At 40.0% G+C, this 15,517-nt stretch overlaps 1 protein-coding gene across 2 annotated transcripts; it reads left to right on the forward strand.

Annotated features, from left to right (window-relative positions):
* The first annotated feature begins 1,299 nt into the window (after positions 1 to 1,299).
* zgc:92275 (cholesterol 7-desaturase nvd) lies at positions 1,300 to 14,451 on the forward strand. Of its 2 annotated transcripts, XM_046067762.1 has the most exons (10): positions 1,300 to 1,361; positions 1,706 to 1,808; positions 2,213 to 2,359; positions 2,699 to 3,912; positions 6,891 to 7,079; positions 7,850 to 8,028; positions 8,280 to 8,405; positions 8,797 to 8,916; positions 9,739 to 9,915; positions 11,516 to 14,451. In XM_046067762.1, the coding sequence occupies exons 4-10, from the start codon at positions 3,489 to 3,491 to the stop codon at positions 11,675 to 11,677; spliced, it is 1,377 nt and encodes a 458-aa protein (XP_045923718.1). In that variant the 5' UTR covers positions 1,300 to 1,361; positions 1,706 to 1,808; positions 2,213 to 2,359; positions 2,699 to 3,488; the 3' UTR covers positions 11,678 to 14,451. The 2 variants fall into 2 exon arrangements, with proteins under 2 accessions (XP_045923718.1, XP_045923717.1); XM_046067761.1 differs by having other exon boundaries at positions 1,706 to 2,359.
* The last annotated feature ends 1,066 nt before the right edge of the window (positions 14,452 to 15,517 follow it).

The raw sequence follows: 15,517 nt of genomic DNA on the forward strand, positions 1-15,517 counted from the left end.
TTAATATTTTACCAATTTATAAGAGCTTTGAAGTTCATTTTTGAAACTGGAAACAGTAGTTGACACAACAGTCTCACCTCAAGGTCTGTTTAGTAGCTGCTCAATTGTCATGTAAATGTAGAATTTCCATGTTGGCTGAAAAGTTGATCCATCTACTGATGAACATGTATGATGTGATGCCATTCCTGTTTTGCTTGGCCGTACCTACTCCTACCTCTTCTCTGAGCAAAAAATTTTCAGCTAGCAGTGGCAGGCTTTACCTTATCTGACTGGGAGCGGATCACTCGGATGACTTGCATTATGTGTTCAGACAGAAGATGAGGCTCCACCACCTGCATCACGTGCATTTGTATTTGTGGACCAGCATCCTGCCCAACCTTCCCATAAACATCTCAACATCTCAGAATAAAGGAGTTGTTTACCTGTAGATCAAAATCATCAGATTAGAAGTGACTCTTGAAAAATAAATAAATAATTATTGCATATGAGATTTGTTTAATATTATTTAGGATAATGCCCGATTAAAGTAAAATCAGGGGTCGGGGGTGTATCTTCTTTATTGACCTTGTGCAATAAATGTGCTGCTTAGCTCAGTGCAAGAAGCCAACGTAACACTACAGTCTGAAATCAGCATTAATGACTCTTCAGAGCATTACCGGTAAAAGACACAAGGGGGCGCGTGCAGCTTTAAACCATAGACTATATAAAAAGCATTAAACCTACAGTGGTTTAAACAGGCTATCATACATGGCTTAAATCTTCACATTTATACTACATTAATTGAAATAAAATAAAACGGGATTTCACACAATAATTACAACTGTTGCTGAATAACCCTGAATAATGTAATTGTTCATGCTGTCTTAATTTGTGTAGGGCTACAATGATACAGTTAGCCTACTCTTTCCTCTGTGTTGTTGTCATTAATAAGGAGAATGTCTCAAATTGCTTTGCCTTGTTCATTTGATACACTATTATTAAGTACTGCATACATTCTATGGCCTGACACACTATGTAGGCCACTGTATGGACCCTAGTGTATCACCATGTACATTTCAGTAAAATACGGAAAATAGTTTTTGACACTAAAAACAGTTTCCACTGCATCATGTGGATTATGGCTGACCTTTAACACTGTGACTGTACACATAGATTTACTGTATTTAAAAAAAAAAATTATTTAATTAATTTAAACTGACAAGCTTTGACTAATGGGTCATACTTGGAACCAGTACCTTGGCTCAGCAGGGTTTGCTGGGGAAGAAGTTCAGAAGAGGTACAGGATGAAGGAGCATCAGTGGCGGGAAGACTTCAGTCCAGCCCCTACAGTCTATGGACCAGCCTGGCAGAAGTGGAGAGAGGTATGTGTTGTTCTTCTTCTCAAAATTTCATACAAATTTTATATAATTTGTAAGGTATAATTTAGATTGATAGTAAGAAAACTAAGAATTAAGTCTTAGAGCCTTTTTTAAAAACAAAATTATAAAAGCCATGGGACTGCCGTAATAGCTAGCTTAATTAACGTTATCCTTAATCTTCATTTCCAAACAGCAGCCAGCAGCTCCCGTTTTAGATGAACTGAAAGCACACTTCATTATGAAATACAGGCTGTAGTTTATTTTAATAAATACACATTTAATAATAACTAAACGTTCCAGAAAATATGTCTTAACTTATGTGTAAAACTTGTGTTTATTAATTTCAGAATGGCCTTAAGACCTCTGCTGTGGACGAAGCCCCCTGCGCCATGTTTCAAGCCCCCGCCGCACCACATATGTGTGGCAGCGGTTGTAGAGCAGCCCAGGGTGGTGAGCTGGGTGTTTGACTCTCCTGGTGCAACACCAGCCTCAACGAAAGGAACGTGCTGGCCGCTATTTCAGATGGGAAGTCTGTGGCTAAAGTTAACATTTATGAGGAGTTTGCCCATAATGTTAAGGAGGGCGGTAGCTATTTGATTCGTGGGCATACACTGAGGGGGCAGTCTCCGCCGTATGTCCTGATCATCAACCATAACACAATGTTTTTCCGAAGTGCTGTTCTGCCGATTTCAGAGGAGCTAAGGCAGCAGGCCGAGGCTCTAATCACCCCCCGCTCCCCCTCCGCTGACCCTGCTCAGCACCTCCATATAATTCAAGTTATAAGATTGTCTTATTTCCAGTGTTCATGTAGAGATAATGGGAGGGGAAGAGAGATTGTATTTTATATCCTACAGGGGGAAACGGAGGAACCTCTGTGTCTGTGGAGGGAAGCAGCGGTGGTGGGAGTCCACCTGCAGCTGGGGACCCACGTCAAGGTGTCTCACCTGAAAGCCACCAGGTCAGGCTTCCAGCTACAGACCACTGCCTTTTCGAAGATTGAGGTAGGCTACCTATTTACACACTTACCTGGCACTGTCCTAAACCATTATACAATCAGAGATTTAAGGGGATAATATGTATGCAATCGGTTACTTTTTATTTCCTATTTGTACTTAATTTAAATTATTTATTAGATTTTTTCACAACCACATTTTAAAAGTGTATCACAAAGCCTGCTGAAATTATTTTGTGATTTTTTACTAGGCCTATGTAAATAAAAGATTTGTTGATTTTATGTGACAATTCGTTCATATAATTAATAATGAAAAGGTCAAACAAATGCCCTTTATATAAACAAATATCTAACAGTAGGTTGCCTGATTTTTACTTTCTCTCAACAGGAGGTGAGCTAAGTATGTGGACACCCCTGGCTGTTCTTGAAATCATTTCCCCCAACCCAACGCGCCATCCAGCACCTTTATGAACTAGAGTGATGACTGCTAGCCAGGTCTTATAATTGGGAACAAATCCCTGCAGCCAGGTTCCTTGGTCTGGCGGTGGGCCTGAAACCAGAACAGGGGAGGCCGTAAGCAGCGGATTAAATCCCATGGTTTGGTTATTAGATGTTCAGATATCACATGTAATGTTTGGGTGCCCATATACTTTGGGACATGTAGTGTAACATGAGCTAGAACTATGTAGCAGAATTGGTCACTGGAGTTCATGGAAATTAACTATAAAGACATAAAGACACATATGTGGCATCATCCAGTAATGATTGGAAAACATGTCTGTACTTATAAAGAGCTAGAAATAAAGTTTAAGACTCAACACTTTGTTCATTATGACCAAAGATCTAAGGCTTTCTCTATAGGCCCATTTATCTCAAATATGATTCACAAATCTGTTGCGATGTTCATAATAGAAATGATGTGTCTGTAGAACAAGGGAGTAGCATCCTTAAAGATTTCTAATCCGAAGAAATCAATTTGCAGCTGAGTTTTTCTGATGTAATGTAATCTAGGTAAATCCAGGTAGCTGCAAAGAGAAGAGAAGGGGGGTGGGGGCGTGTTGCTTACAGTGCGCGTCTCGTGTCCAAGGCGCCCGTGTCAATACGTGCAACTCCCGGACGACACATCATGACAAAAGTCACAGACTGCGACAGAGACTGAGACACATAGAGCCACAAACATGGTGGGTAGTCAGAACGTGTCCATTGGGAAGCTGGCTGCTATTATCGGGCTGGGAGTGGGTGTAATGCTTATCATACTGGGCAGAGACCCTCTGGACTCCATGGCCAACGGGATCACGATATGGAGAGAAACCGGGCTGCTCGGTGATCCCGCGCCGGCTGTGGTCTGCATCATTGCCGGAGTCTCCCTCCTCGTCATGGACTGGCTGTACAAGCTGCTCTTCTGCCCCCTGGAGCTCCTTAGGGCGTCCGATGATGTGGGATACATCGCCGAGGACGGTCGCTCCAGAGCTCAGGCGGCAAACGAGGTCCGCCGCAGGAGGAAAACCGGAGAGCTGCCTCCGGTGTATCCAAACGGCTGGTACCGGGTGCTGGACTCAAGCATGCTGGAGAAGGGCGCGGTCAAAAATGTCTATGTTCTAGGTATGATAAGTCAAATAAGTAGTGGTTGTTGCATTATCACTACTTAAAACGGAACAACTTCAGTAACCTTTAGTACATTAACCTGTATTGTTACGTGCTAACGTTTTAACGTGTAAGTTAAAGCAAACATGGCCACCAGTGGGAAACCATCATAAATAAGACACTAAAGAAGAAATATTAAGTTATATCAAGTATATAAGTTGTCATATTAGCCTACAATTCATATTTGTCAGGTCCCCCAAAAGGCAATATTTTCTCCAAACAGTGTGTAAACTGAGAGAAATAAATTCAGATGCCTCAGTAGATAGCTTCTACAAGTATAGGCCTAATGTCTGCTCAGCTCAGCAGCGGGACAGGCTGTGAAGATGCCAACACTACACCCGTTTACATGAACAGCAGGCATCAGTGTAGCTCTGATGTCATATTCAACACCCCTAAACTAGATGTGACATGCAGATAAGGTGAGGTTAGTGAACCACCACGTTTGGGATAAAACCAATTGCTGCATCTCAATTAGAGATGACCCTAAGCCTGTTTCTCTATCTTATATGAAATCTTAGACCCTTCTCTGTGTTGTAGGAAGGTGTTGGTTTTTATTCTATGTTTTTAAGATGGTTGTAGAAATATGCCAGATTATCTTAAATTTGAATGAATTATTCAGTACCTTCATTGTAGGAGGTGTAATTGTTTATACAGTAGCAATATTATTATTATTTGAAATTGTTTTAAAGATTCAGTTCTTCAGGTTTTAATTCCACTGCTGGCCTTTTTTATAACTGACATTTTGTCAGTTCACCTGGTCTCTGTTTTCCTCTCAGGTTGGAGTGTAGTGAGGACAGGTTGCCAGGATAGGAGATACCAGCTCATATTACATAGTTTTTTGGTATTTAAAGTATACACACAAAACACAATGGCCTATTGTCTTTGTTAGAGTAGTTTAGGGATTAGGATGCTTATGCTTTCTTTTCAAACAAAGCCTAATTATTCAAAGTCAATCAAGCTTTAAACTACTTGTTTGATTTAAAGGTGTCATGGAGAGTAAATACAGTGTATGTATATATATATGTGTGTGTGTGTGTGTGTGTGTGTGTGTGTGTGTGTGTGTGTGTGTACATATACGTGTATATATAAAATAAATTATAATTACAAATAATATGGTGAAATTATAATTTTCCAGAGCGTAGGACACTTGTTCATGTACATCAGGTTTTATCATGAATATCTGTAGATGATATCGTTGTCATTCAAACATTAACTAACTCCATTTATCTTGAAATCTTTAAATCTTCACAGCCAAATCGTTGAAATCATTATTTCATTACAATCAAATCAATCTGATTAAATGATATAAAAGTCTCTTATGATCATTAGACTGCATCAAGACCTCTACGATCAATAATGTGACAACTCATCATTCACAGCTTTAAAGCTTTTCATGTTTGCATGTCTGATTAATTTATGTCTCTGGGTGCTTGATATGTACCAGTTCTGTTACAGGGTTTGCATTATTTCACACAGTGATGTGTGATTTATTTCAACATGATTTAAAACAGATACTTGTCACACATTTTAGATTGGTTATTCTCATGTTGATATGCGGTGGGACTGTTTGATCCCTTTGGAGAGTTTCTTTGAGTTTGAGTTTAAAAAGGTTTCAAAGAGCGTGTGGTACTTTCATGTTTCTGTCACATCACCTGCCATAAATAAATTATATCAAAGGTTTTATACCTGAAAAAGATATCCACCAGTACAAAGAGACACCTGCTCTTGCAGAGTGATTCAGCATCAAGTATAGCTAAAACTCATGATGATTTTGTATCACCAATTAATCCATCCACTTTTCTTCAATTAAATGATTCATCATTTAATCTATAAAATGTTTTAACAAGTGTGTGACCAAAAGTCCTATGCTATGCTTTCACCAGCATAGCATGTCATTAAAGCTCCTTCACTGTGTAATAATCAGTAGATATGACAGAATTATTTTTCGAACATATTCCTTTGGTCTCTTTTCCCCTAACTCTCATCCCCTTCAGCACAAGTTCTCCCTCCAGCCCTCGACATTCACTGGCTGTCCCATATTCTGAACCAAATCTAAACTTGGCCTCCTTTAGGATCAGCATCCTGCTGTGAGTGACTGCAGTGTCTCGTCCTAACTTTCGCCTGCAGTCATCCATTTACAATGTATATTAAATTCTGCCTAGTGTGTCTTTTCCCCTGTGCTGTTCTCACATCAGTCAGCGGTGTGGTGCTGTGTCACCCCACAGCCTTATTTTGGATTTCTCAGAATTTTACTGAGGACTACCGTGACTAGGCACTGCAGGAGCTTGGTCGGCAGTTACTCTTAATCGCAGTCACCTAGCCTGTGCTAATCTGGGAGCAAACTGAACACTGCAGGTCACGCAAATGTCAAGCCAGATACAGTTGATTAAGTAGGTAGAGATCTCCACAGGAGGTGTCTGAGGGGGAACAGAATCAGTCTGAACATGCACCGTACAAAGTGGTTCCCAAGACCCACTGGAGCATAGTTGTAATCTATCCCTGGAACCTAATCCAGACCAGGCCAAGTGTAATCATCTAAAGCAGTGACTTGCTGACTGCTTGTACAGTTACAGAGGCCTATATCTGTTTAAAGCCACTATGTGTAGAATTAGAAAATTTCTGATTTTGCTGCACCCAGTGGTACTAAAAAAGACACTGTCGTAAACAGCAATGCACGCTGACAGCCCTACACACATAGACTGCACCAGTTTTTATAGTAATTGTCATAATCAGTAAAAGCCATTAGAATATGATGTTAAAATCACATAAAATCTAAATGTTTTTTTAATTGCCACCAAGACACACTTCAGAATAAGTGAAATGTTGCACAGCGCTAAAACTTCAATCTGTGGCAAGAATTGAGAATTTGGCTGTTTCTCCATTTCTTTCAAAATGTTTCAAAACGTTTTTGGGAATACATCACCATTCTTTTCCAGGTGAGCAGCTGGCAGTGTTTCGAGGCCAGGATGGGAAGGCTTACGTGTTGGATGCCTACTGTCCACACCTGGGTGCCAACCTGGCTGTAGGAGGACGGGTGGTGGGAAGCTGCATAGAGTGCCCATTTCATGGATGGCAGTTTCAGGGGAACGATGGCAAGTGTGTGAGGGTCCCATATGCAGAAAAAGGTACGAACTGAAGGTGGTGTCCAATGATTTTTATTCTACAGAAAGTGAAGCTACTGTTTCTAATGAACATGATACATAATATATAATAAGATATAATAAACAAGACTTGCTAGTGGCTAGTGACCCCCAGAAGCTGTAACATTCATTCCATTCCATGTATGAAACCTTTGAATGGAACAAAACAAGATCTTGATATTTATGTTGTTCTTAGAGCCTTGTCAGTAAAATGCAAAGAATGTCCTGAGGGTGGTGCTACAAGGACATCGTGTGACAGATGTCTAATGTTTACATTTCAGCATGAGCGTTGTCGCACAAAATATATTATATTATATTATAACAAGATATTAATTTTTTGGGGTGAATGTGAAAGTGAAATGGAAAAAATGAAAGTGAAAACACAGGGCGAATGGTGGTACTTGCAGAAACAATGAATATAAGTACAAAGTACAAAGTTGACAGTTTGGCCAGAGGGTGGCACCAAAGGGAAGCTGATGTGAGTGCCCTGAATGGAAATGTTTCAACATCTGGGGAGCATGAATATGTTTAGTAAATAACTTGACTTTAGATTGTGGTGTGATGTCATTTTCTATGGCGTTTAAGCTTCATTAGCTAAAGATGTCGGACCTTGTTGGTCCTATGTTAAGAGCAGTGAAGCTGAATGTCTACTGAACAGTGGATTGTTAAAGTAAAAAGTCACCCATTTCCCTGTGTCCTGTGTTGACTTAAAGAAAGACTGTATAATCCATAAATGTGTTTCATTTGTCATTCAGTACCACTGTTTGCCAAGGTGCGCTGCTGGCCCAGCTGCGAGGTCAACGGGCAGATCCTGATTTGGTTTCACTGTGATGGAGAAGATCCTCAGTGGACCGTTCCAGAGCAGCAGGAAATCACAAAGGGCGAGTGGGTCTATCGCGGGAGAACTGAACATTTTATCAGCGCTCACATAGAGGTAGGTACATATGTGTGTGGATTGTTTGAAGATGAAAACCAATTTGTTAGGTGTTTTACTTTGTCAGGTGAGATTTTAATAAACAGTATAAAGAAACATTCTCCTTCACTGTGACTGCCCAGAGATCAGTGTGGGGATATTAGCATTAGTACTTCAGCATCGAACTCCCCAGACAGGCAAGGTGCTTTTGTGACCAAACCTCCCAGCACAATCACAAGAATGTGTCATGGTGACCTCTATAATCTCTATAGGAAATTCCTGAAAATGCTGCAGATATCGCTCACCTCGCTCACCTGCACACGCCAGGTATTGTCAGTGGAGCAGATCTGCGTTACACCAACAGCAAAACCTGGGAATTTTTGCGGCATGACTGGAAGGTAAGGATTTTTATAAACTTAGAGATTCCAAATATGAAGATGCTTTTACAATCCTCCAAGTTTAAAGGATGTCAAATCAGTGCTAAATTTGCAAAAGCAATATAACACATTTTTAACATCCACCACCTTAGTCAAGAATGAAATATATATCTGAACCTGTTAATATTTCACTTTTAAGTAAAGAACACTGTTAGACATATGGTACAGCTTTTTATTTAATCCTAAGACGTAATTTTCAGATGTTACTATAGACAATATTTAAACAGTGAACAATTAGTTTTTGGAAATTATTGATTTTAGATGTTACAGAATATATTTATTTTGGGAGGGTGATGTATGTCTGTGTCTGAATGCCACTGTGTACGTTGTGTGTGTGTGGGTTTTATTCAAGGTTCAATGGGAACCAGAGTCAGAGCCCAACATGCATTGTTCTCAGATGCACGTGAAACATGCGCTCACTGTGTTTGGACGTCACTGGCCTCTGCTGGATGTTCATGTCGTGGCCAGACAGGTACAGTAAAGTTCAAAGTGGAAATGTACATGATTTCCTGTGATTTATTTGCAAATCATATTGACAGCATAATCAATAATTCCAATAAAATTAACATGGATGTCAGCCACATTAATAACGTTTTAGAGAAAAAAATCTTTGTACCTCAAGTTCAAAGTATATTTTTTTGAATGGCAGTTAAATTTTGAAGACACAGCAGCTCTAAGGATTTCTCTTAATGCAACTTTTAACTGTTTACTAACAAAGTATGGAGCCTAAAGGACGTGGACTATGTGTGTTATAATAAAACCAGTCATTAGAAGACCTGCAGGACTGAAAATCTCCCAACAATCTCCAATGTAGAACATCAGCTACCTGAACTCAGTGTCCGTATACATGTAGGTACAACTGACAAAAATGTTGGCCTGATGCAAAAAAACACCCCATTCTTTAGTTGTGCCTGGAACATTGGCAACCACTGTGCAGTCTGTGCTTTTTAACTCTCCTGGTGAATTATTTGTGATGTATAAGTGCTCCCTGTTCTACTAATCTTGCTTGTTTAACCACAAATGTTGAGGGCAGAGATATGGTTACTCTAATGCAGGCAGGAGTGGGCGGTCTGCAGCATTATTGTGGGATGAAAATGAAACCTAAAATAGGAGAGGTGACCATTGTTGGACATAACCATGTATGTAAATGCATTGTTCTCCAATAAATAATTGGCATTCAGGTCTGATCAACACACAGTTGCTTTCTAACCATTACCGTATCTCTATGTATTTTCATTCAGAGTATTTCAATATATGAACGTACAGGTTGCAGTTACATTTGTTTATGTTTCAGGTGGGTCCAGGAGTGGTGTTTCTGCTGTTTGAACACAGTTTCTTGGGCCGGGGTGTTATCATGCACTGTGTGACTCCAGTGGAGCCTCTGTTGCAGTGTGTCTCTCACACCATCTTCTATCAGTCTAACATCCCACCTCTGGTGCCCAAATTCATTCTGAGAGCAGAGTGCATTCAGGTGCAGTACACACATCCCTTCTCCTATCACTTTGACACAGTCCTTCATTGTCAGATCAGTTTTTACTGTGTTTGCACTGACGCCCACTAATCAGTCTTTTTATAGTAACAATGCGTCAAATGTCTTCATGTGATGCGAAATGATTCGCTCGCAGAATTATCACCAATTCTGCAGCTTCATGGAACTTTTTAAACTTTGGTTTTATATTACATGTACTGTATGGATCATTCTCGGCACTTATGTCAACCTGGTGTTTTGGGACTATACATCCAAACTGACAAAGTAATAGTAGTTCAAAGTAGTTAGTAGTAAGTTTATAATTCTGAATTGCTCTAATGTGACGAGATCACTGTGCCTCCCACTCTCCCCTTTCGTGTAATTCTGCCTCCTCATTGCCACCAGAAGTAACACCACACAGTCACAGAAAAGGTGTAAATAGTCCTCATTAAACTTGATAATTAACTGTGTGGTGAAGTCATTGATTTAACAAAAAGGAAAACTATGTTGGCTGAACAGACAAGTGGAAAATGATTTTTCTGAATGGTAATGGCGGCTGTCCCCACTAAAACTGGATAAAAAGTTGTCCAAAATATGTTTATCAGTTAGATTTACAGAGATGACAGATGAACAATGTTCTTTTGATTTGACAGTGTGCTGAAGCACTCTTGAATTTTAGAATTTAATCCACCAAGGTCTTCTCTGGTTGTGTAGTCATTGGGCTTTTTGGCCTTCAGAAGGAATCTTTCTTTTGGCTTTGCTGCCGAGGTGTTATGTAATGTGTCCCCTTAAAAAGTCTTATCTGTATCAGTGCATGCTTGTGTTTTGAGTTGGACTGGGTTAGAGAACTATAAACACGATCTTCTAAGCCAAATTTCAATTTTCATAATGTTAAATGCTGTTGAAAACAAACAGCCTTACAAGAAACTTACCTAAATGTAATAGTTTAAAACCAGCTAAATGTTCTAATCAGGAACTACCTGATTAAAGAACAATGTTAAATGAAGTATACAACAATTATGAATCTGGCCAGGTTTTTTATGCAAACCTTTGGTACTTGATAATCTGATCTCCAGAAACATTAAGGTCTGTACCAAAAAAAATAAAAGTTTGTTTGATATCCAGCATCCTTCATTTTCTGCAATCCATCTGAAATGTTTTGGAAGTTCAGTAAAAGAATGATTTAAAATTTTGTGCCATTTTGTTTCCCCGTGTGGTTTTAACACAAAGAACCACTAGAGGAAACTCACTCTCAGAGGACAGTTTGAGTTTGAGGGTGGACTAAAATGCCAAATCTCAGCGGCTGATGGAGTAACTGTGGAGTGACATTTAATTATCAACACTCACAGAAATCCCTGATGATAAATTATGATAATGTAATGCAACGAGACAGTAAATACAGATTGTACATTATTATTAGTCCTTTTGTGTGAAAGTCTGGCCCTTTTCAAATCTTCTGCAATCTGCCTGATTGTAAAACAAACCTATATTACATTATATTTGTTAACATTAATTGATAGCTCAATGTTTGTCTTTGTCACAGCTTTTGGAAATCATCAAGTCTCTTCCAGTGACCATCTCCTGTTTTCCTTTTTGTGTCTAGTTTGAGCGGGATGTGATGATCTGGAACAATAAGAAGTACATCTCCAAGCCTCTCCTCGTGAAGGAAGATTCAGCCATCCAGAAGCACAGGCGCTGGTTCAGTCAGTTCTACAGCGAGAACAGCCCGCGGCTGCAATACCAGCGCAACACTTTAGACTTTTGACCTCCCCGAACTACAGGAGGAGAGATCAGCAGAGAAGGTGTCAGGTCACGGTTGACGTTAATCAGAGCTCTCAGAGGAGGGAGCAAGAATTGATTTTTACCTGTCACATATAATAAATTCAAAGAGGAAAGCAGGCCTCACTTGTTTGTGGGTTGGGGCTGGGCGCTCTTTTGAAATCCTCGACCTTGTGTCAAACTTTATAACCTCGTTTTTTTAGACTTATTTATGACTTTCCAGCTTTATATTCGCAAGTGCCTATCTGTCACGTAGGCAGGTTGGACTGGTATAACTAACTGAGCGGATTAAGCCCAGAAATGAGAACTGTGCTTATATTTAAAGCAAGCAAAACTAGAACACTAAAATTGCCTCATTATAACGCTGACCATTAGATTGTCAAAGCCATTTTACTCTGCAAAATGTGAATAACTGCATATACAGTGATACATACAGTATATAACCAGCAATAATCTTGTACTTAAGTGACTGTTTCAGCTTTTTTTCCCTGTCTTCATGTTGTCTCACAATGCTCTGATTTTGCTTCTTTCTCACTTTGGCGTCATCTGTTTAAAAAACTATTAATCTGACCTTCCAAGCTGTATGTTGAAATCTTTAATGTGTAATCAAAATGGGCAATGCCTCAGCATAAGGTATAATGACATGTGTGTTTGTTTTCAGATGATATCTCAGGTTATCCAACAGCCAGCTGATAGGGATTTTCTAGTCACAGAACTGTGCAAGGGACCACTTCACCAATTGTTTTGGGCTTATCTTGCTGAATTTTGTCTGGGATTGACATGACTTCTAGTAATCACATGTCCACAACCAAATTCCTCTGAAAAACTGTAACTTGAAACCAGGAAAACTTAAATTTGACTTTGTATGAAGCAGCATGGATGGATAAACTGCTGTTTTTTGTGAAGAAATAGTTATAGCATGCAACTCCTCCTACAAAATACAACATGGTCACGAGTAAGCTACTCTAGCTCTTTATGCTAGGCTAACCATATCCTGATTTATATTTTGGCCAACTGGGGGGGGAGCAAATATAAGTTATTAATTATTATCACCATTTAACCTTAACACTGCTTTAACACACTGGCAGGATTTCAATCTTCTGATCTCACTCTCGCAAATAATATTTCCCTAACTGTTTAACTTAAGTCCTGTAACAAGCATAGTTGTGCATACTGTCATATATGTCAGCTAGATAGATGATCCTTTGATTATGACATGACAGGATCTATGTCCTGAAATTAGTACATACAAAAAATAATTTAGCCAAATTAAATAGCATTAAAAGCAAATATCTTTTCCCTTCATTTTAACCAAACAAGACACAGACTGAAATAAAGCATGTGCTTTTTGTATATTGTACATCTATAGCAATATTTTAACTCCACCCCCACCCTCCCGGGATTCATGTCATTATGCACATTTTACACAGTTTGTTTGTTTTGTAGGGTTACATTACATTTCATAGTTTGCAGCCTGTCTGAACCAGATTGGTTATTTGCTGTTATTGTATTTCTTTTGTTATGTTATGCAAGACTACACACTGAAAACATTTAAAGTGTTGCTCTTGATACATGTCACAAAGTTGTGTTCCCATTACTGCTCCAGCAGATGTGCATGTAAGAAATGCATATTAAAGGTTCTATATGTAGTTTTTGAAAGAAATGACTCACTTTGTTATTGCCTGTTTGTAAACGGGTTGTAACCTTTCTTGGTACTGGTATTATGTCAAAGTGTTGATTTTAGCCTGTAAGAAATGACATACACATTAAAATGATAGACGTACAAAGCAAATGTGGAGTGATAGTGATGCAAAGCAGGGGCAGCCAGCTACATAAGCATGGATCTGGCGTTGTTTGCTCCATAACGTTAAATTTTTATTTATAAAATATCACTAACATTGCAGTGGGAGTTTACCTACGTTTCCAGCATTCTGTGTGATCCGGTGTGTCAGTCTCGTTTTTTTTTGGCTCGCTTATTAGTTTAAGCACGCGCAGTCCCTCAGAAACGTAGTGTTTGCAAATATGAAACCTCACTCGCTAGAGGCCACTGAAAACCACACACGACCCTTTAAATATTTATTTTTGTTTATTTACTCACAGTGCACTTTGACGACTTGTTACTGACATAATCACTGATGACAACAATGCTGTGGCTTTAATAAATGCCTACTTGGAAATGTACCAAAAGTATGAAAGCAATCATTTTTTGTTGCCTGTGGTGATGGCACTGGTTATGTGGGATTGCTTGGCATTACATTCTCCATTGGATTGTCAGATGGTGAAAAGCAAAGATACATTTCAAAGCAAAAAGTACAATATTATGAACTCTCTTCTGTTCCTTTTCAATATTAAAATGCATTTTCCCAGCTGGCTAATCTACAGATGTAATGTTTATTTAAATGTGCAGAATACATCTGTCTGCTCGGCTCTAATGTGTTTGCTCATGCATTTCTGAACTGGCAAAAGCTTCCCGTTGCACTGAATACCTTAGTGTGTTAAACTGAGCGGAATAGTGAAATGCTCACTGTGCTGCTCAGCCAGTGGCACTTCTTAGTTCTCCTTATCTGTGAATGTGCTTATCTTATCTGGGTTTATGGTGGGAGAGGACTGTGCTGCCTTTGTTATATTATATTAAGCTTTGTCCAGGAAGAGAGTAGACTTGCTGTAATAAGGAAAGATATTGAGCTTGTGTTAGGGCTGTGTTTAATGTATCCAGCCGTCAGGAAGAGAAAAGAAAGAATAAAGTATTTTTTTCATGAAGGATGGCTGAGGTTGAAGTTATTGAAACTGAGGAGGAAGGCATTGTTGCACTCGAAGAAAAGCACCTGCCAGCTACAGAAGAGACTTACACCAGAGTTTTATACACGACGAGGGGAGCAGAGAAGCATGGAGATGAGAGCGACTCAGTCATACAGCCTCTGCTTCAGCAAAAACATCAGGACAGCCGTGATGAGAATCACAAAGCAGACACGCAAACAGCGACAGATGGGGCTGACCGAAAGACATCTGTTCCACAAGAGCTGGAATTGGGTGGCAGGGATCAGCCCGGCTGCAGTGGAAGTGTCAGGAGTTTGTGCAGCAACAGCAGTCGGCACGAGTGCCCCATCTGCGGTGAGCTGTTCGACTCACATGGAGATCACCGCATCGCCTTACTCAACTGCAACCACGCGCTGTGCCACCACTGTATAGCTGGCATCATGAGGCGGGCCAAGGACCCGGGCCGCCTGCAATGCCCCTTCTGTCGACAGACCACCCCGTACCCGCAGTGGGAGATCAGAAGGCTGCAGGAGGAGTCGTACAGTAATAGTGTTTATGAGCCTGGGCCGGCCCTTGTTGTCAGTCCTGGCCCCGAACCTCAGGCCGTTCCAGCATCACCGTTGTGCTGCTTTGCTCTGGAGAGACAGCTGGAGGCGCACACACCCAGAAACATATGTGGATGCTGCGTCCACCCATCCTGCCTTGTCAGAGGACTGAGACTGATGCGACTTCACTCCCTCTGTTTCTCCATCATTGCCCTCCTGCTGCTCTTCCTGGCGCTGCTGGGCTGCTTCCTGTACATGGTTGTCCCTGTTATAATGCTGAAATACAGACAGGGAACATACAGTAAAGCACTGAGGAATATTTCAAGTTTTTCCTCCAACAGTTACTCCGCAATGTCAAATAACGTTGGTACGACCATTGTTTTTTAATCTAATTTATTATCTTTCATTTCACTATACCTAATTATTCCACACTCACCTTTGGACTCGGTAAAGCAGTCTGTAGATATTATTATTGGAAAAGGTCCGATTTAGAGTTGGAAAAAGCTAAATTGATCATTTGCCTG

The sequence above is a fragment of the Micropterus dolomieu genome, linkage group LG13 (assembly GCF_021292245.1).
Source record: "Micropterus dolomieu isolate WLL.071019.BEF.003 ecotype Adirondacks linkage group LG13, ASM2129224v1, whole genome shotgun sequence".
Classification (NCBI taxonomy): Eukaryota; Metazoa; Chordata; class Actinopteri; order Centrarchiformes; family Centrarchidae; genus Micropterus; species Micropterus dolomieu.

Bases quoted from the DNA above. Each gene is read 5' to 3' on its own strand.
- zgc:92275 (XM_046067761.1), top strand. From the start codon at position 3,489: ATGGTGGGTAGTCAGAACGTGTCCATTGGGAAGCTGGCTGCTATTATC. The intron at 3,913-6,890 runs GTATGATAAGTC...ATTCTTTTCCAG, and splicing joins CAAAAATGTCTATGTTCTAG to GTGAGCAGCTGGCAGTGTTT. The intron at 9,916-11,515 runs GTGCAGTACACA...TTTTGTGTCTAG, and splicing joins TGAGAGCAGAGTGCATTCAG to TTTGAGCGGGATGTGATGAT.